This window comes from Chrysemys picta, chromosome 2, assembly GCF_011386835.1.
Source record: "Chrysemys picta bellii isolate R12L10 chromosome 2, ASM1138683v2, whole genome shotgun sequence".
In the NCBI taxonomy this organism is placed as follows: Eukaryota; Metazoa; Chordata; order Testudines; family Emydidae; genus Chrysemys; species Chrysemys picta.
The window spans coordinates 99,555,004-99,566,988 of record NC_088792.1 but is presented as its reverse complement, the minus strand read 5'-3'; the positions used below and the strand labels follow the sequence as shown (position 1 = coordinate 99,566,988).

At 47.5% G+C, this 11,985-nt stretch overlaps 1 protein-coding gene across 1 annotated transcript; it reads left to right on the top strand.

The window, feature by feature from the left end:
* Window positions 1–8,106: 8,106 nt before the first annotated feature.
* Window positions 8,107–11,229, top strand: LOC101941355 (axoneme-associated protein mst101(2)-like). Its single transcript, XM_065582453.1, has one exon. It carries the CDS (start codon window positions 8,122–8,124, stop codon window positions 11,227–11,229), a length of 3,108 nt encoding a protein of 1,035 aa, XP_065438525.1. The 5' UTR covers window positions 8,107–8,121.
* The last annotated feature ends 756 nt before the right edge of the window (window positions 11,230–11,985 follow it).

The following is an 11,985-nucleotide window of genomic DNA, read 5'->3' as shown; positions in this document are numbered from 1 at the left end:
TTATAACTTTGAAAATGTGTACTCTGAACTTGTGAACCCAGGCACGGGCATTGTTCCCCTGCCCTTGCCCATCCAGAAAGACTATCAAAATCAGCTGGACCATCAAGGAACATCGCAATCCAAAGGATTGGTTAATGGCCAAGCCACACCTTGGAAATGCTATGTGCAAGGAAGCTCATCCTGTGGACTTGGAAGCTAAATGAAGGAAATAAAACTAAATCACAGGAAAATTTTCCATCTTTTTCAGTGTTCAAACTTTGACAGGGTTTGAGACACCAAACTGAAGTCAGAGATCTCCTGGGTCTGCCCTGAAAGACACTTTCAATTAACAGGTCACTACAACTCTTAGGATTGAGATGATAACCCATTTGTATGTATAATTTTGCTTGCTGTAGCCTGTAAATAACTCTTATTTCTTTTTCCTAGTTAATAAACCTTTAGGTGGTTTATTACAGGATTGGCTACAGGTGTTGTCATTGGTATAAGATCATTCTAGGGTACCAATTGATCAGCGGTAAGTGACTGGTCTCTTGGGACTGGGAGCAGCCTGAATATGTACGGTGTGATTTTTGGTGTAAGTGACAATTTATCACAAAGTCCAGTTTGTCTGGAGGGCCTAAGGGGATCATCTGTGACTCCACGGTAAGACTGTCATAGTGATCCAGGAGTTCACATTTGTTACTGGCTTGGTGAAATCCAATTATAGAACTCACCACCAGTTTGCAGTGTCTGCCCTGGTTTTTACAGTCTGCACTGAGATCGGCACTCACAACCACGAGCCACTCCTGACAGCATGATAGTGTATTTTTAATAAACTTGTAATATCCACAAAAGCTTTTGAAAATCATGGTCTGTCTGGTTAAGTGTGTGTATGGTGGCGGGAAGGGGGAAGAAATCAAGAATTTTAGTTTTGATAGTGTGGATCTCAGTTTTACATGCAATGTATTTTACTCCCCAGGAGAGCAATCAACCTGTTACCAGTTTTACACCAGGTATTGTAGCAATAGCTATCAAGTTATGAATATGGAAGTGGCTAAGCAAATGAGATAATATAACTATGTAATGTTAGCATGGGAGTGACTAGGCTGGTGCCTGTGTAAAGCATCTGGGCATGAGGAGTGTGAATTTGATGTTTCCAAAACCTTGAGGAGCCTGAGACTAACCTGGGTGCTAATGCAGTTAAGAGTCCTCTCTCCAGCTAGCCTGCCTTTTGGGTGAGTATTAAACACAAGAAATAGTAGTGAAGAAATGATGCTGGAGATTGAGCAATGTAGCATATGAAATCTCTTGAAAACCTTTAATAATACAAGCACACATTCAAACATGCATCTGAAAAATGAAAGTTCTGTTGTTTTTATAGATATCAAATTCTATAACAACACAATAGATTTATATCACATATGATTTTAAAATACTCCTGATTACTTCTGGTTTCTAACCTTTTATGTCATTGTCAAGAGAAAAACAAAATTTTATTTACATCTGAGCTTACAATCTCATTGCAATACTAGCAGACACATTTTACTGCAACAGGTGTTGGTGACACATTATAGAGCATAAATAACAGGCAGCTGTGAATTGTGCTGCTATAATTCCATCAAGGGGTCCTTGTTACAATTCGTCAAACTAAAATAGTGAAGCTTGAATCATTTATTTAGTTGCCAGGATTTTCAGAATTGCTGAGCACTCAGCGCTTTTGTTAATTTCGTCTGCAGTTGTGTGTGATCAACACCTGAAAATTCCAAAGTCCAAAATAAAATGACAGCCCCAGAATTCAATATGTGCCTGATTTTTATTTTGTATATACATGGATCCTGATGTAAACAAATATTTACACTGCTCCTTAATCATCTGAGTGGAAAGCAGCACCTGATTGGATAAGCTTTGTGACTGGCAATTCTGACAAATAATTCTGGAATTTTTCATCACACCTGTGATCGCATGGATTATAATGCATTTAACTCTGTCATCCACAGGTTGATAATATTGTAATAAATATGCAGCCATAATCAGGGCCGGCTCTAACTTTTTTGCCGCCCCAAGCAGCAAAAAATAGCGCTGCCCCACCGTAACACCCTCCCCCCCACTGAGTGCCGCACCGCCGAAACCCCCCCACCGAGCGCCGCGCCGCCGAACAACCGCCGCCCCCCGCCGCGCTACCGAACACTCCCCACCCCCGGCCGCGCTGCTGAACCCCCCCGCACGGAGCGCCGCCGAACACCCCCCACCAAGCGCCGCGTCGCCGAACAGCCCCTGCCGCGCTGCCACACACCCCCTGCACTGTGCTGCTGAACCCCCCCGCGCAGAGCACCGTCAAACAGCCCCCCCGTGCTGCCAAACACCCCTCACCCCCTGCCGAGCGCCGCACTACCGAACACCCCCACCCCCCACGGAGCACCGTGCCGCCGAACCCCCTGCCGAGCGCCGCCGAACAACAACTCCCCCCCGCGGCACTGCCGAACACCCCTCGCCCCGCTGCCGAACACCCCCGCCCCCTGTGGAGCACCGCGCTGCCAAAACCCTCGCCGAGCGCTGCGCCGCTGAACACCTCCACCCCCCGCGGAGTGCTGCACTGCTGAAGCCCCCCCACGCGGAGCACCGCCAAACACCCCCCGCTGAGCGCCGTGCCGCCGAACACCCCCCGCCCCCCATGGAGCACCGTGCCACCAAACACCCCCTGCCGAGCGCCGCGCAGCCCCCCGCCACCCCAAGATTGGCCGCCCCTTACCAGGCGCCACCCCAAGCATGTGCTTGGGTGCCTGGAGCCGGCCCTGGCCATAATAACTCAGGCTATGATCTTGTCAGATCTTATAAACTAAAGTGGGGTCAGGCAGAGTCAGGGGAAGGATAGAAGACCTCTAGGAAGGTGTTTGTGACTCAGTAGATGGCATTCTTCTGTCTGGGTCTTTACTGAACCGTTTCCCAGCACAGTGTTAGAGGAGGAATAATACTGTTGGAAGTGCTAACTTCTGGATCAAATACAAAACAGAGGTTCTGATCACTTGTGATAATTCAAAATTGCCCAGCTACTACAGTAATGTGTGCGTTACTAATGCCCTAGACAGATTAGATTCTGCTCACCACAGACACCGACTTTCATTTTTCCAGGTGGGTGCTCCACCCCCACTCTTCCCTGAGACTCTGCCACCACTCTGCCCCTTCCCCCACCCTCACTCCACCTCTTCCCTCCCCCTAGCGCCACCCACCCACTGACGAACAGCTGATCGGCAAGTGTCTGGTGGGTACTAAGCATCCTGTTTTTTTCTGTGGGTGCTCCAGCCCCAGAGCACCCACAGAGTTGGTGGCTATGCTACTCACTACAAGATTTTTATGCCGCTCCCTGGTTTTGGGGGCCACCCAGTACCAATTTGGCCTGTGATGTAAGGTGGAGCAGCCTTAGAGCTGTTGTAATTTATACCCAGCTGCTTATGACCACAAGGGGCCATTCTCACAGCCAGGCATTTCCAAGGCATGGCAGCACACCAGCCAAGCCGCTTTCCCCGAGCCATGCTCTGCACTCTGGGGGATCAAAGCTCTGGTGATGTAATGCTGTTAGCCAGCTCTCAGCCATCTGGGACTTCCATTTATAGATGGGAAATTCCCACATAGTTGGTTAGGCTGGCATAGCCTCTTAGCAAAGTCAGTAAAGCTTGGAGGACCAGAGCAGTGCAAAGGAGCCGTAGCATAGCGGAGAATCTCACCTGTTTTGTTTTATATATACAGTAACTCCTCACTTAAAGTTGTCCTGGTTAACGTTGTTTCGTTGTTACGTTGCTGATCAATTAGGGAACATGCTCCTTTAAAGTTGTGTAATGCTCCCTTCTAACGTCGTTTGCCAGCCGCCTGCTTTGTCTACTGCTTGCAGGAAGAGCAGCCCATTGCAGCTAACTGGTGGGGGCTTGGAACCAGGGTGGACCGGCAGCCCCCATCACCTCCCTGCTCCCCTAAGTTCCCTGTGCAGCAACTGCCTGCAGTTCAGCTGTGTCGCTTCCCGCACTAGGGTGACCAGACGTCCTGATTTTATCGGGACTGTCCCGATATTTCCTTGATTGTCCCGCGTCCCGACTGATGTCTGGTCGGGACACTGGACAAACAAGGAAATGCTCCGGAGCCCGGAAGTGGTCGTGCCCTCCCCGGCCCTGACTCCGTCCCCTCCTCCCCCGATTGGCTCCCTCCCCGAATCCCCGCCTCTTCCCCAGGATCGCCATTCCTCCTCCCTCCACAAGCGCTGGAGGGAGGCCCGGGAGACGCAGGGGAAGCGCGGGGCCGGGGTGAGTGAGAGTCCGGCCTGGCCCGAGCAGGCAGGACTCAGTCAGGCGGTAGGGAGAGTAGGGGGGTGGGACTCGGGAGCAGCTGCTGCTGCTGCAGCTCCCACTGCCGCTGCTGCAGCTCCCGAGTCCCGCTGCCCGGGGAGAAGAACAGCCGCCGCCTGGCCCTGCGGGCCGCCCCCCTACTCTCCCTACCGCCCGACTGAGTCCTGCCTGCTCGGGGCCAGGCCGGACTCTCACTCACCCCGGCCCCGCGCTTTCCCTGCGTCTCCCGGGCCTCCTTCCAGCGCTTGTGGAGGAAGGGTGGGGTTTTTTTTGTTTTTAGAAAAAAGAACAGAAGTACTTGTGGCACCTTAGAGACTAACAAATTTATTAGAGCATAAGCTTTCATGGACTACAGCCCACTTTGGGTTTTTTTGCCCTCCCCTGCCACGCCCCCCCGTGTCACCCTCCTCAAGCTTCGGTCCCCGCTCTTGGGGTCATGTAGTAATTTTTGTTGTCGGAAGGGGGTCGCAGTGCAATGAAGTTTGAGAACCCCGACCTAGCTAAAATAAATGTTTGATACATTTAAAGTAATCACCTTCTTCCACTAGGTGGCACCATTAGACTTACTACAGTAAAAGTCACATTCTAATTTGTGTTTTAGTTTTTCATCTCTCGTTTCCATTCATTCCCCTTTTTGAGTTTAAAAAAATGGATTGGTAAGCTGAGGAGGGTGAAATCGCTAGACACTTTTTTCTCAGTACCAGAGCTGTGCAGAATTAGCAGGTTTATCATAGCATAGAGAGGGTGGTCGCTTGGTGAGGAGGTTTTGAGTGGAAGCTCCATGTTCAAAGGTCATCATTGGCTGAAGGGAGGATTGGGAAAAACCTGGAAAAAAACAAGGTCTGAGGTACACACTGGAGATGTGTGGATGAAGTGCTATAAATGCAAGACCAAGAAATATGTAGTGCAGTGTGCGATGTTGTAGCCATGTCGGTCCCAGGATATTAGAGAGGCAAGGTGGATGAGGTAACATATTTCATTGGACCAGCTTCAGTTGGTGTGAGAGAGAAGCTTTTGGGCTACACAGAACTTGTCTTCAGGTCTGGGAAAGAAGAACTTTGTGTAGCTCAAAAGCTTCTCTCACTCATCAACACAAACTGGTCCAATAAAGGATATTCCCTCGCCCAGATAGTGCAATGGGCAGTGAGTGGGGTTCAAAGGTAAATAATTGGTGAGGCTGATTCTGACAACCTCATTATTCAAAGACTTTGGGGCAAAGAGGTGAGGTGGATAGCCAGAAGGTCAAAGGGGAGGAGAAGGAGGTGGTAGTTGAGAAGTGGGATGCTGAGAGCATGGACAAGAGTTTAAGCCATTGAGATGGATAGGAAAGGACAGATTTTTTGTATGTTGTGGAAGAAGAAGTGGCAGGATTTCATCTTGGCCTGGCCATGAGACATGGAGGGACTTGGAGAAACGATCTTACAGCTGAGAAATGTCCTTGCTCTAGCACCCCATCATGCCAGTCCAGACTGTTGGAACTTCGAGAGCAGAATCCAATTCTAGAAATGACACGAAGTGAATACCTAGGAAAGTCTGATATCTAATGGACTGTACCATGGAGGGCCAACCTACTGAAGCTGTCCTGCAGTGGCTCAAAAGTGTGAGTACCAACCTCAGGGCAAACTGTTAAGAGCAGGGCACAAACCCCAAACTGGCTGTGAGTTCTGTACTTAGATTTCATCAACCAAATACCAAGTGTAAACTCCTCATGCACTATAACAGCCTAATCATGGAGTCACAGCTAGTCCCCTTGGGTACTCCGATGTATCTTGTCACCTAGGCAACCTTGCCTTTGTGACAGATGGTCCCTTACCCCAAAAATCACAACAATATTCAGGCTACTCCTGGTCCTAAAGAACCAGTCACTTACCCCAGGTCAGTGGCATCAAAGCAATGCTCGTAGCCAATCCTATAATAAACTATCTAAAGATTTATTAACTAGGAAAAGGAAATATGAGAGTTATTGACAAGGGTTAAAGCAGGTAAACATACACAAACAAATGAGTTACTGTCTTAGGCTCCAAAAGGTAATAGAAACTTCTATAATAAGCAAGCCCTATATGTCCCTTAGGGCTAACCCAGGCTAAACATGTGAGATCTCTTGCTTATGCCTAGAAAACCTTGCACTCAAGAGTCTTCTTGTTAGGGGTTTAATATCCCATTCCCCCCACCCCTTGTTTGAGTGGCCAGTTCAGCTGATAGGAGGAATTCACTCACATGTTCTCTTCATTGGAGGAGCAGGGGGATGGGAAGAGCAATCAACAAAGTATTTTAGCCTTACGTGTTCCACAATAGTTCATCTGGTGTCTATGGGCCTTCTCTGTTGGGCAGGACCTAACACCTTCCGTTGAAAGCTAGCATTTTTCATACTAATTCATGTCTCCTTCCTGTCTAGTGATTTACACAATTACAGAGAATCACAATGCAAATACTCCAATATTACCTTACAATATGGGTGCTATAAGTGAGATTAATGCATGCAGCAACTTACAAACATTCAATAAAGTCTAAACGCTAAGCACATTTATAACTCTAATATCTATTCATCAATACTAATATATAGCTGAGCCAGACTAATTCTAGCTATGTATTTATCAGTATCCAAGTGAGGCATGCGGACTTTGGCATCAGCTGGCACCTGGCTTGCCAGCATCACAGGTGATGGAGATCCACAGAGGCTGACCCATCAACCCTGAATTGATGAAAAAAAGTGATGTAGAGATGCTTACATCGCAGTGACATGCAGAAAACACTTTAGGAGCCCTTTGAAGTGAAATTGAGGTGTTTTCTGTGACTCTGGTGGAGTTCTTGGCTTGTCTGGATGCAGCTAAATCATCCCTCCTGAAATATTTGCTTCAAAATGCTTCTGAAGAGCAATTTATAACTTTGGCATAAACGAGTTCTCCCAAATGTTTGGAAAATGTCCCAGAGGATATCCCTCATATTCGCCCTGAGATTTTCATTCCCATTCCCCACTTCAAAGTACTCAAGTTGAACATTGTGCTATAGTATCAACATAGTTAGTATATTTTCACTAATGGCATATAAACATAGCAGCAAAGCAAAGCTTAATAGACGATTGTTAGCCAGATTCTGCCTATGGTGGTGAAAAAGAATTTTTGTTCAAATGAGAAGACAAATGAATAAATTCCCCAGTCTTGTACCCACTTCTGTCTGCAGCATACACACCCTTGGTAGACAACATATATTATAGTCTGAGGAGGTAAATTTTTGTGGGAACTCCTTCTTAAAACATTGGCAGCACGTGACTTTAAGAACACATCTCAGGATTCTGATGATGACATGATTTATGACATCACAAAAACCATTGCAGTTTATGAAGTCAATAGGACCCTGAGGATGACTTTTAGCCTTGTAAGAGGATTCAGGACAATGGGAGAAGAAGGAAGAAAGATGTTTGCCATGAGGCCTCAAGTTAACTTCTTAACCAAATCCTTGTCTGGAGTGAGTCATTTTCCTGCTTTTCCTTCCTTCTGCCTCCATTGAGACCAAACTGTGTCCCATACTCTCTCCTGGGATGGGCACCATGAATCCTAGGACAGTTCACAGTGAGATGCAGGACTTGGCAAAATTGAATCAGGGCTTTATAAATTCTGAAGATCGCCGCTTCCTTCGGGAATCAGTAGCGAGTATGGAAAATTCCATGTCTCCCACTTCAAGCCATACAGCTGCAGGTGAGATGATCAGGGAGTCAGATAAGCTCCTGAAAGAGGCTGGGAACAAAGAGAATGATTTGGAAATTGATGCAGAGGAGGTGATTGAACCAGACCAAGATGATCACCAAGAGATGGTAGACCAAAACTTGCAGCTAACAGATGAGACGACGAAGCAGGTCAATGAAAAGAATAGGGAGGCCTTTGATGTCCTGTCTAAAGGTGAACTTCAGAAAGCAATTGACTTGTTCTCAGATGCCATCAAACTGAATCCATACCTTGTCAACTCGTATACTAACAGAGCTAATGTCTTTGTGCATCTGCAGAAACCAAATGCTGCCATTAGTGACTGTAACAGAGCCATAGAGCTCAACCCTAACTTAGCACAGCCCTACAAGGTGCGAGGAAAAGCACTCCAGCTCCTGGGGCTCTTGGAAGAAGCAGCTTGTGACCTGGCCTTGGCTTGCAAACTGGGTTATGATGAAGATGCCAGTAATGTGGTCAAGGAAGTGCAGGTGAGAACCCAGAAGAACTCTGAACACAAAACAAAGAATGAGCAAAAATGTAAGCACAGGAAGACACTGGAGAGAGTGAAAAGGGCTCTGGCAAAAGAAAGAGCTGATAAGACAGTCTCCTGGGATCAGGAAAAAGCTCAGAGGGAGAAGGAGTCCAGTGAGGAGCCCGAGAGTGAGGAGAGTGAGTTGGAGATTGATAACGAAGGGGTGATTGAACCCGATGAGGATGAGCCCCAAGAGATGGGTGATGAGAATCTGAAGGTAACAGACGAAATGATGAAGCAGGCCATTGAAAAGAAGAGGGAAGCTTTTGATGCAGTGGGTAAAGGAGAACTTCAGAGAGCTGTTGATTTGTTCACAGATGCCATCAAACTGAACCCACGGCTTACGATTTTATATGCCAACCGAGCCAGTGTCTATGTGCGGTTGCAGAAGCCAAATGCTGCCATTAGAGACTGTGACAGAGCCATAAATATCAACCCTGATTCCGCACAGCCCTACAAGTGGCGAGGAAAAGCGCTCCGGCTCCTGGGTTACTGGCAGGAGGCTGCCAAGGACCTGTCCTTGGCCTGTCAGCTGGATTATGATGAAGAGACCAATGCCATGCTGAATGAGGTGCAGCCAAGGGCCCAGAAAATCACCCACCACTGGAGGAAGTATGAGCAAAAGTGCAAGGATGATGAATTTAAGGAGATGGTAGAGAGGATAAAGAAAGTCTTGGAGGAGCAGGAGAGTGCTCAGAAAGCCCTGGAAGAACAGGAGATAGATGAGAAAGCAGCCCTGGAGGAACAGGAGAAATCCATGAAGGAACCTGAGACAACTGAGCAGATAGTGCTGAAAGAACAGGAGGACAATCAACAGGAGCCAATGGAGGAACAAGAGAGAGCTCAGAAGAAGGCATTGAAAGAACAAGAGTCAGTTCAGCAGATCGATCTGGAGGAACAGTTGATAGCTTTGCAGACTGAGCTGGAAGAACAGTTGAAAACTCAGCAGATGGAGCTGGAGGAAGAGGATAGAGCTCTGCAGAAGTTGCTGGAGGAACAGGAGAGGACCCAGAAGAAGGTGCTGGAAAAACAGGAGAGAACCCAGATGAAGGCTCTGGAAGAACTGGAAAGAGCTCAACACCTGGCTCTGAAGGAACTGGAAAGAGCTCAGAAGAAGGTCTTAGAGGAACAGGAAAAAACTCAGAAGGCAGCCCTGGAAGAACAGGAGAGAGCTCAGAAGAAATCCCAGAAGGAAAAGGAGAGGGCTGAGAAAGCCCTGGAGGAACTGGCAAGAGCTCATAAAATGGCCCTGAAGGAACTGGAGATTGCTCAGAAAAAAGGCCTGGAGGAACATGAAAGAGCCCAGCAGAAGGCCTTGGCAGAACAGAAGAAAGCTCATATGGCTATGGAAGAACTGGAGAAAGCTCATAAGAAGCAAGAGAGAGCGCAGAAGGCTGCCCTAGAGGAGCAGAGGAGAGCTCAGAAGGCCCTAGAGGTACTGGAAAGAGAACAGAGAAAGGTCATGGAGGAGCAGAAGAGAGCTCAAAAGAAGGCGATAGAGGAACAGGAAAAAGCCCAGAAAGCCCAGGAGGAACTGGCAAGAGTTCAGCAGCAGACTCTAGAGGAAAAAGAGAGAGCTCAGAAGAAGACCAGAGAGGAACAGGAGAGAGCCCAGAAAGCCCTGGAAGAACTGGTGAGAGCTCAGAAAGAGGCCCTAGATGAACAAGAGAGAGCTCAGAAGAAGGCTACAGAGGAACAGAAGAGGGCTAAAAAGGCCTTGGAGGAACTGGAGAGAGCTCAGAAAAAAGCCTTTGAGGAACTGGAGAGAGCTCAGAAAAAGGCCTTGGAGGAACAAGAGAGAGCTCGAAAGAAAGCCCTGGAGGAACAGGAGAGGGCTCAAAAAGGCCTGGAGGAACTGGAGAAAGCTCAGAAAAAGGCCTTGGAGGAACAAGAGAGAGCTCGAAAGAAAGCCCTGGAGGAACAGGAGAGGGCTCAAAAAGGCCTGGAGGAACTGGAGAAAGCTCAGAAAAAGGCATTGGAGGAACTGGAGAGAGCTCAGAAAGAGGTACTGCAGGAACAAGAGAAAGCTCAGAAGAAAGCCCTGGAGGAACAAGAAAAAGCTCAGAAGAAAGCCCTGGAGGAACAAGAGAAAGCTCAGAAGAAAGCTCTGGAGGAACAGAAGAGGGCTCAGAAAGCTCTGGAGAAACTGGAGAGAGCTCAGAAAAAATCCCTAGAGGAGCTGCAAAGAGTTCAGAAAGGGGTCCTGGAGGAACAAGAGAAAGCTCAGAAGAAAGCCCTGGAGGAACAGAAGAGGGCTCAGAAAGCTCTGGAGAAACTGGAGAGAGCTCAGAAAAACTCCCTAGAGGAGCTGGAGAGAGTTCAGAAAGGGGTCTTGGATGAGCCAGAAAAAGCTCAGAAGGCGGCCCTGGAGGAACATGAGAAAGCTCAGAAAAAGGTTCCAGAGGAACAGGAGGAAGCTCAGAAAGAGGCCCCAGAAGAACATGAAGGAACTCATAAAATGTTTTGTGAAGACCTAGAAAGAGCACAGAAAAAAGACTTAGAGGAATGGGAGAAAGCTCATGAAAAGGTCTGTGTAGAACAGGAAAGAGATCAGGAGAAAGACATAGAGGAACAGGAAACAGCCACGGAGGAACAACTGAGAGCTCAAAAAGGGCCAGAGCATGCAACAAGTTCATTAAGACCGCTCGCAAAATCTATTTGGGACTATTTTGAATCAGGCTAGACTCAGAATTCTGAGCCATTGTCTGAGTTTGTCCTGGAACCCAGCAAACATTAACAAACACAGAAATCAATGCATGCTCACTGCAGTGTGTAAATTTAGAGGTCGTGTACAACTGCTGTTTTCATTAAAGTGAAATTAAAACACAAATATGAACAGAATTTTTCCATTATTTTTTATTTCTCTATCTAAACAGTTTTTAAAGGATTAAAGCACTTCTCATGCAGTGTTTTGACGCATGCACAAGTATACATAGACTATGTGGAATGCTCCTCTCCAGTTGAATATGAGTGCCTCAGGTACTCAGTCACTGGGCCGTAGAGTAGGTTAAAGAACCCAAAGACACTTCCTTCATCAGCCTAAGTATTGCTACACTAATAGATAAACTGTAAACGGAGCGTGCACATTTCTGTTTCTCTGCCAATGTCTATTTGATCCCCTGGTACTTTCTCAAAGACCGGTCTGTGAAGGGGAGGAGGGTTTGGAATCTTCCTCTCCTGATCATTCTTCCTGTAAAAGGGGATGAGGGAAAGAAGACATTGAACATGCTGCCAACAGAAAATCTGTGGGAGGGATTTGAGCAGCAAATGAGAGCTGACCATGACCAGCTGGATGAGGAGCATCCAGATAAATGGGTGATGGAGGGAATTATTACTGCAGAGGGAGGCCAGGGTCTTGATGTGGAACTTTGAAGGGAAGAGGGAATTGATGGGTGGGAGCATGACTAAAGGGTGCATTGCTTGTGATGTATAGGCCACA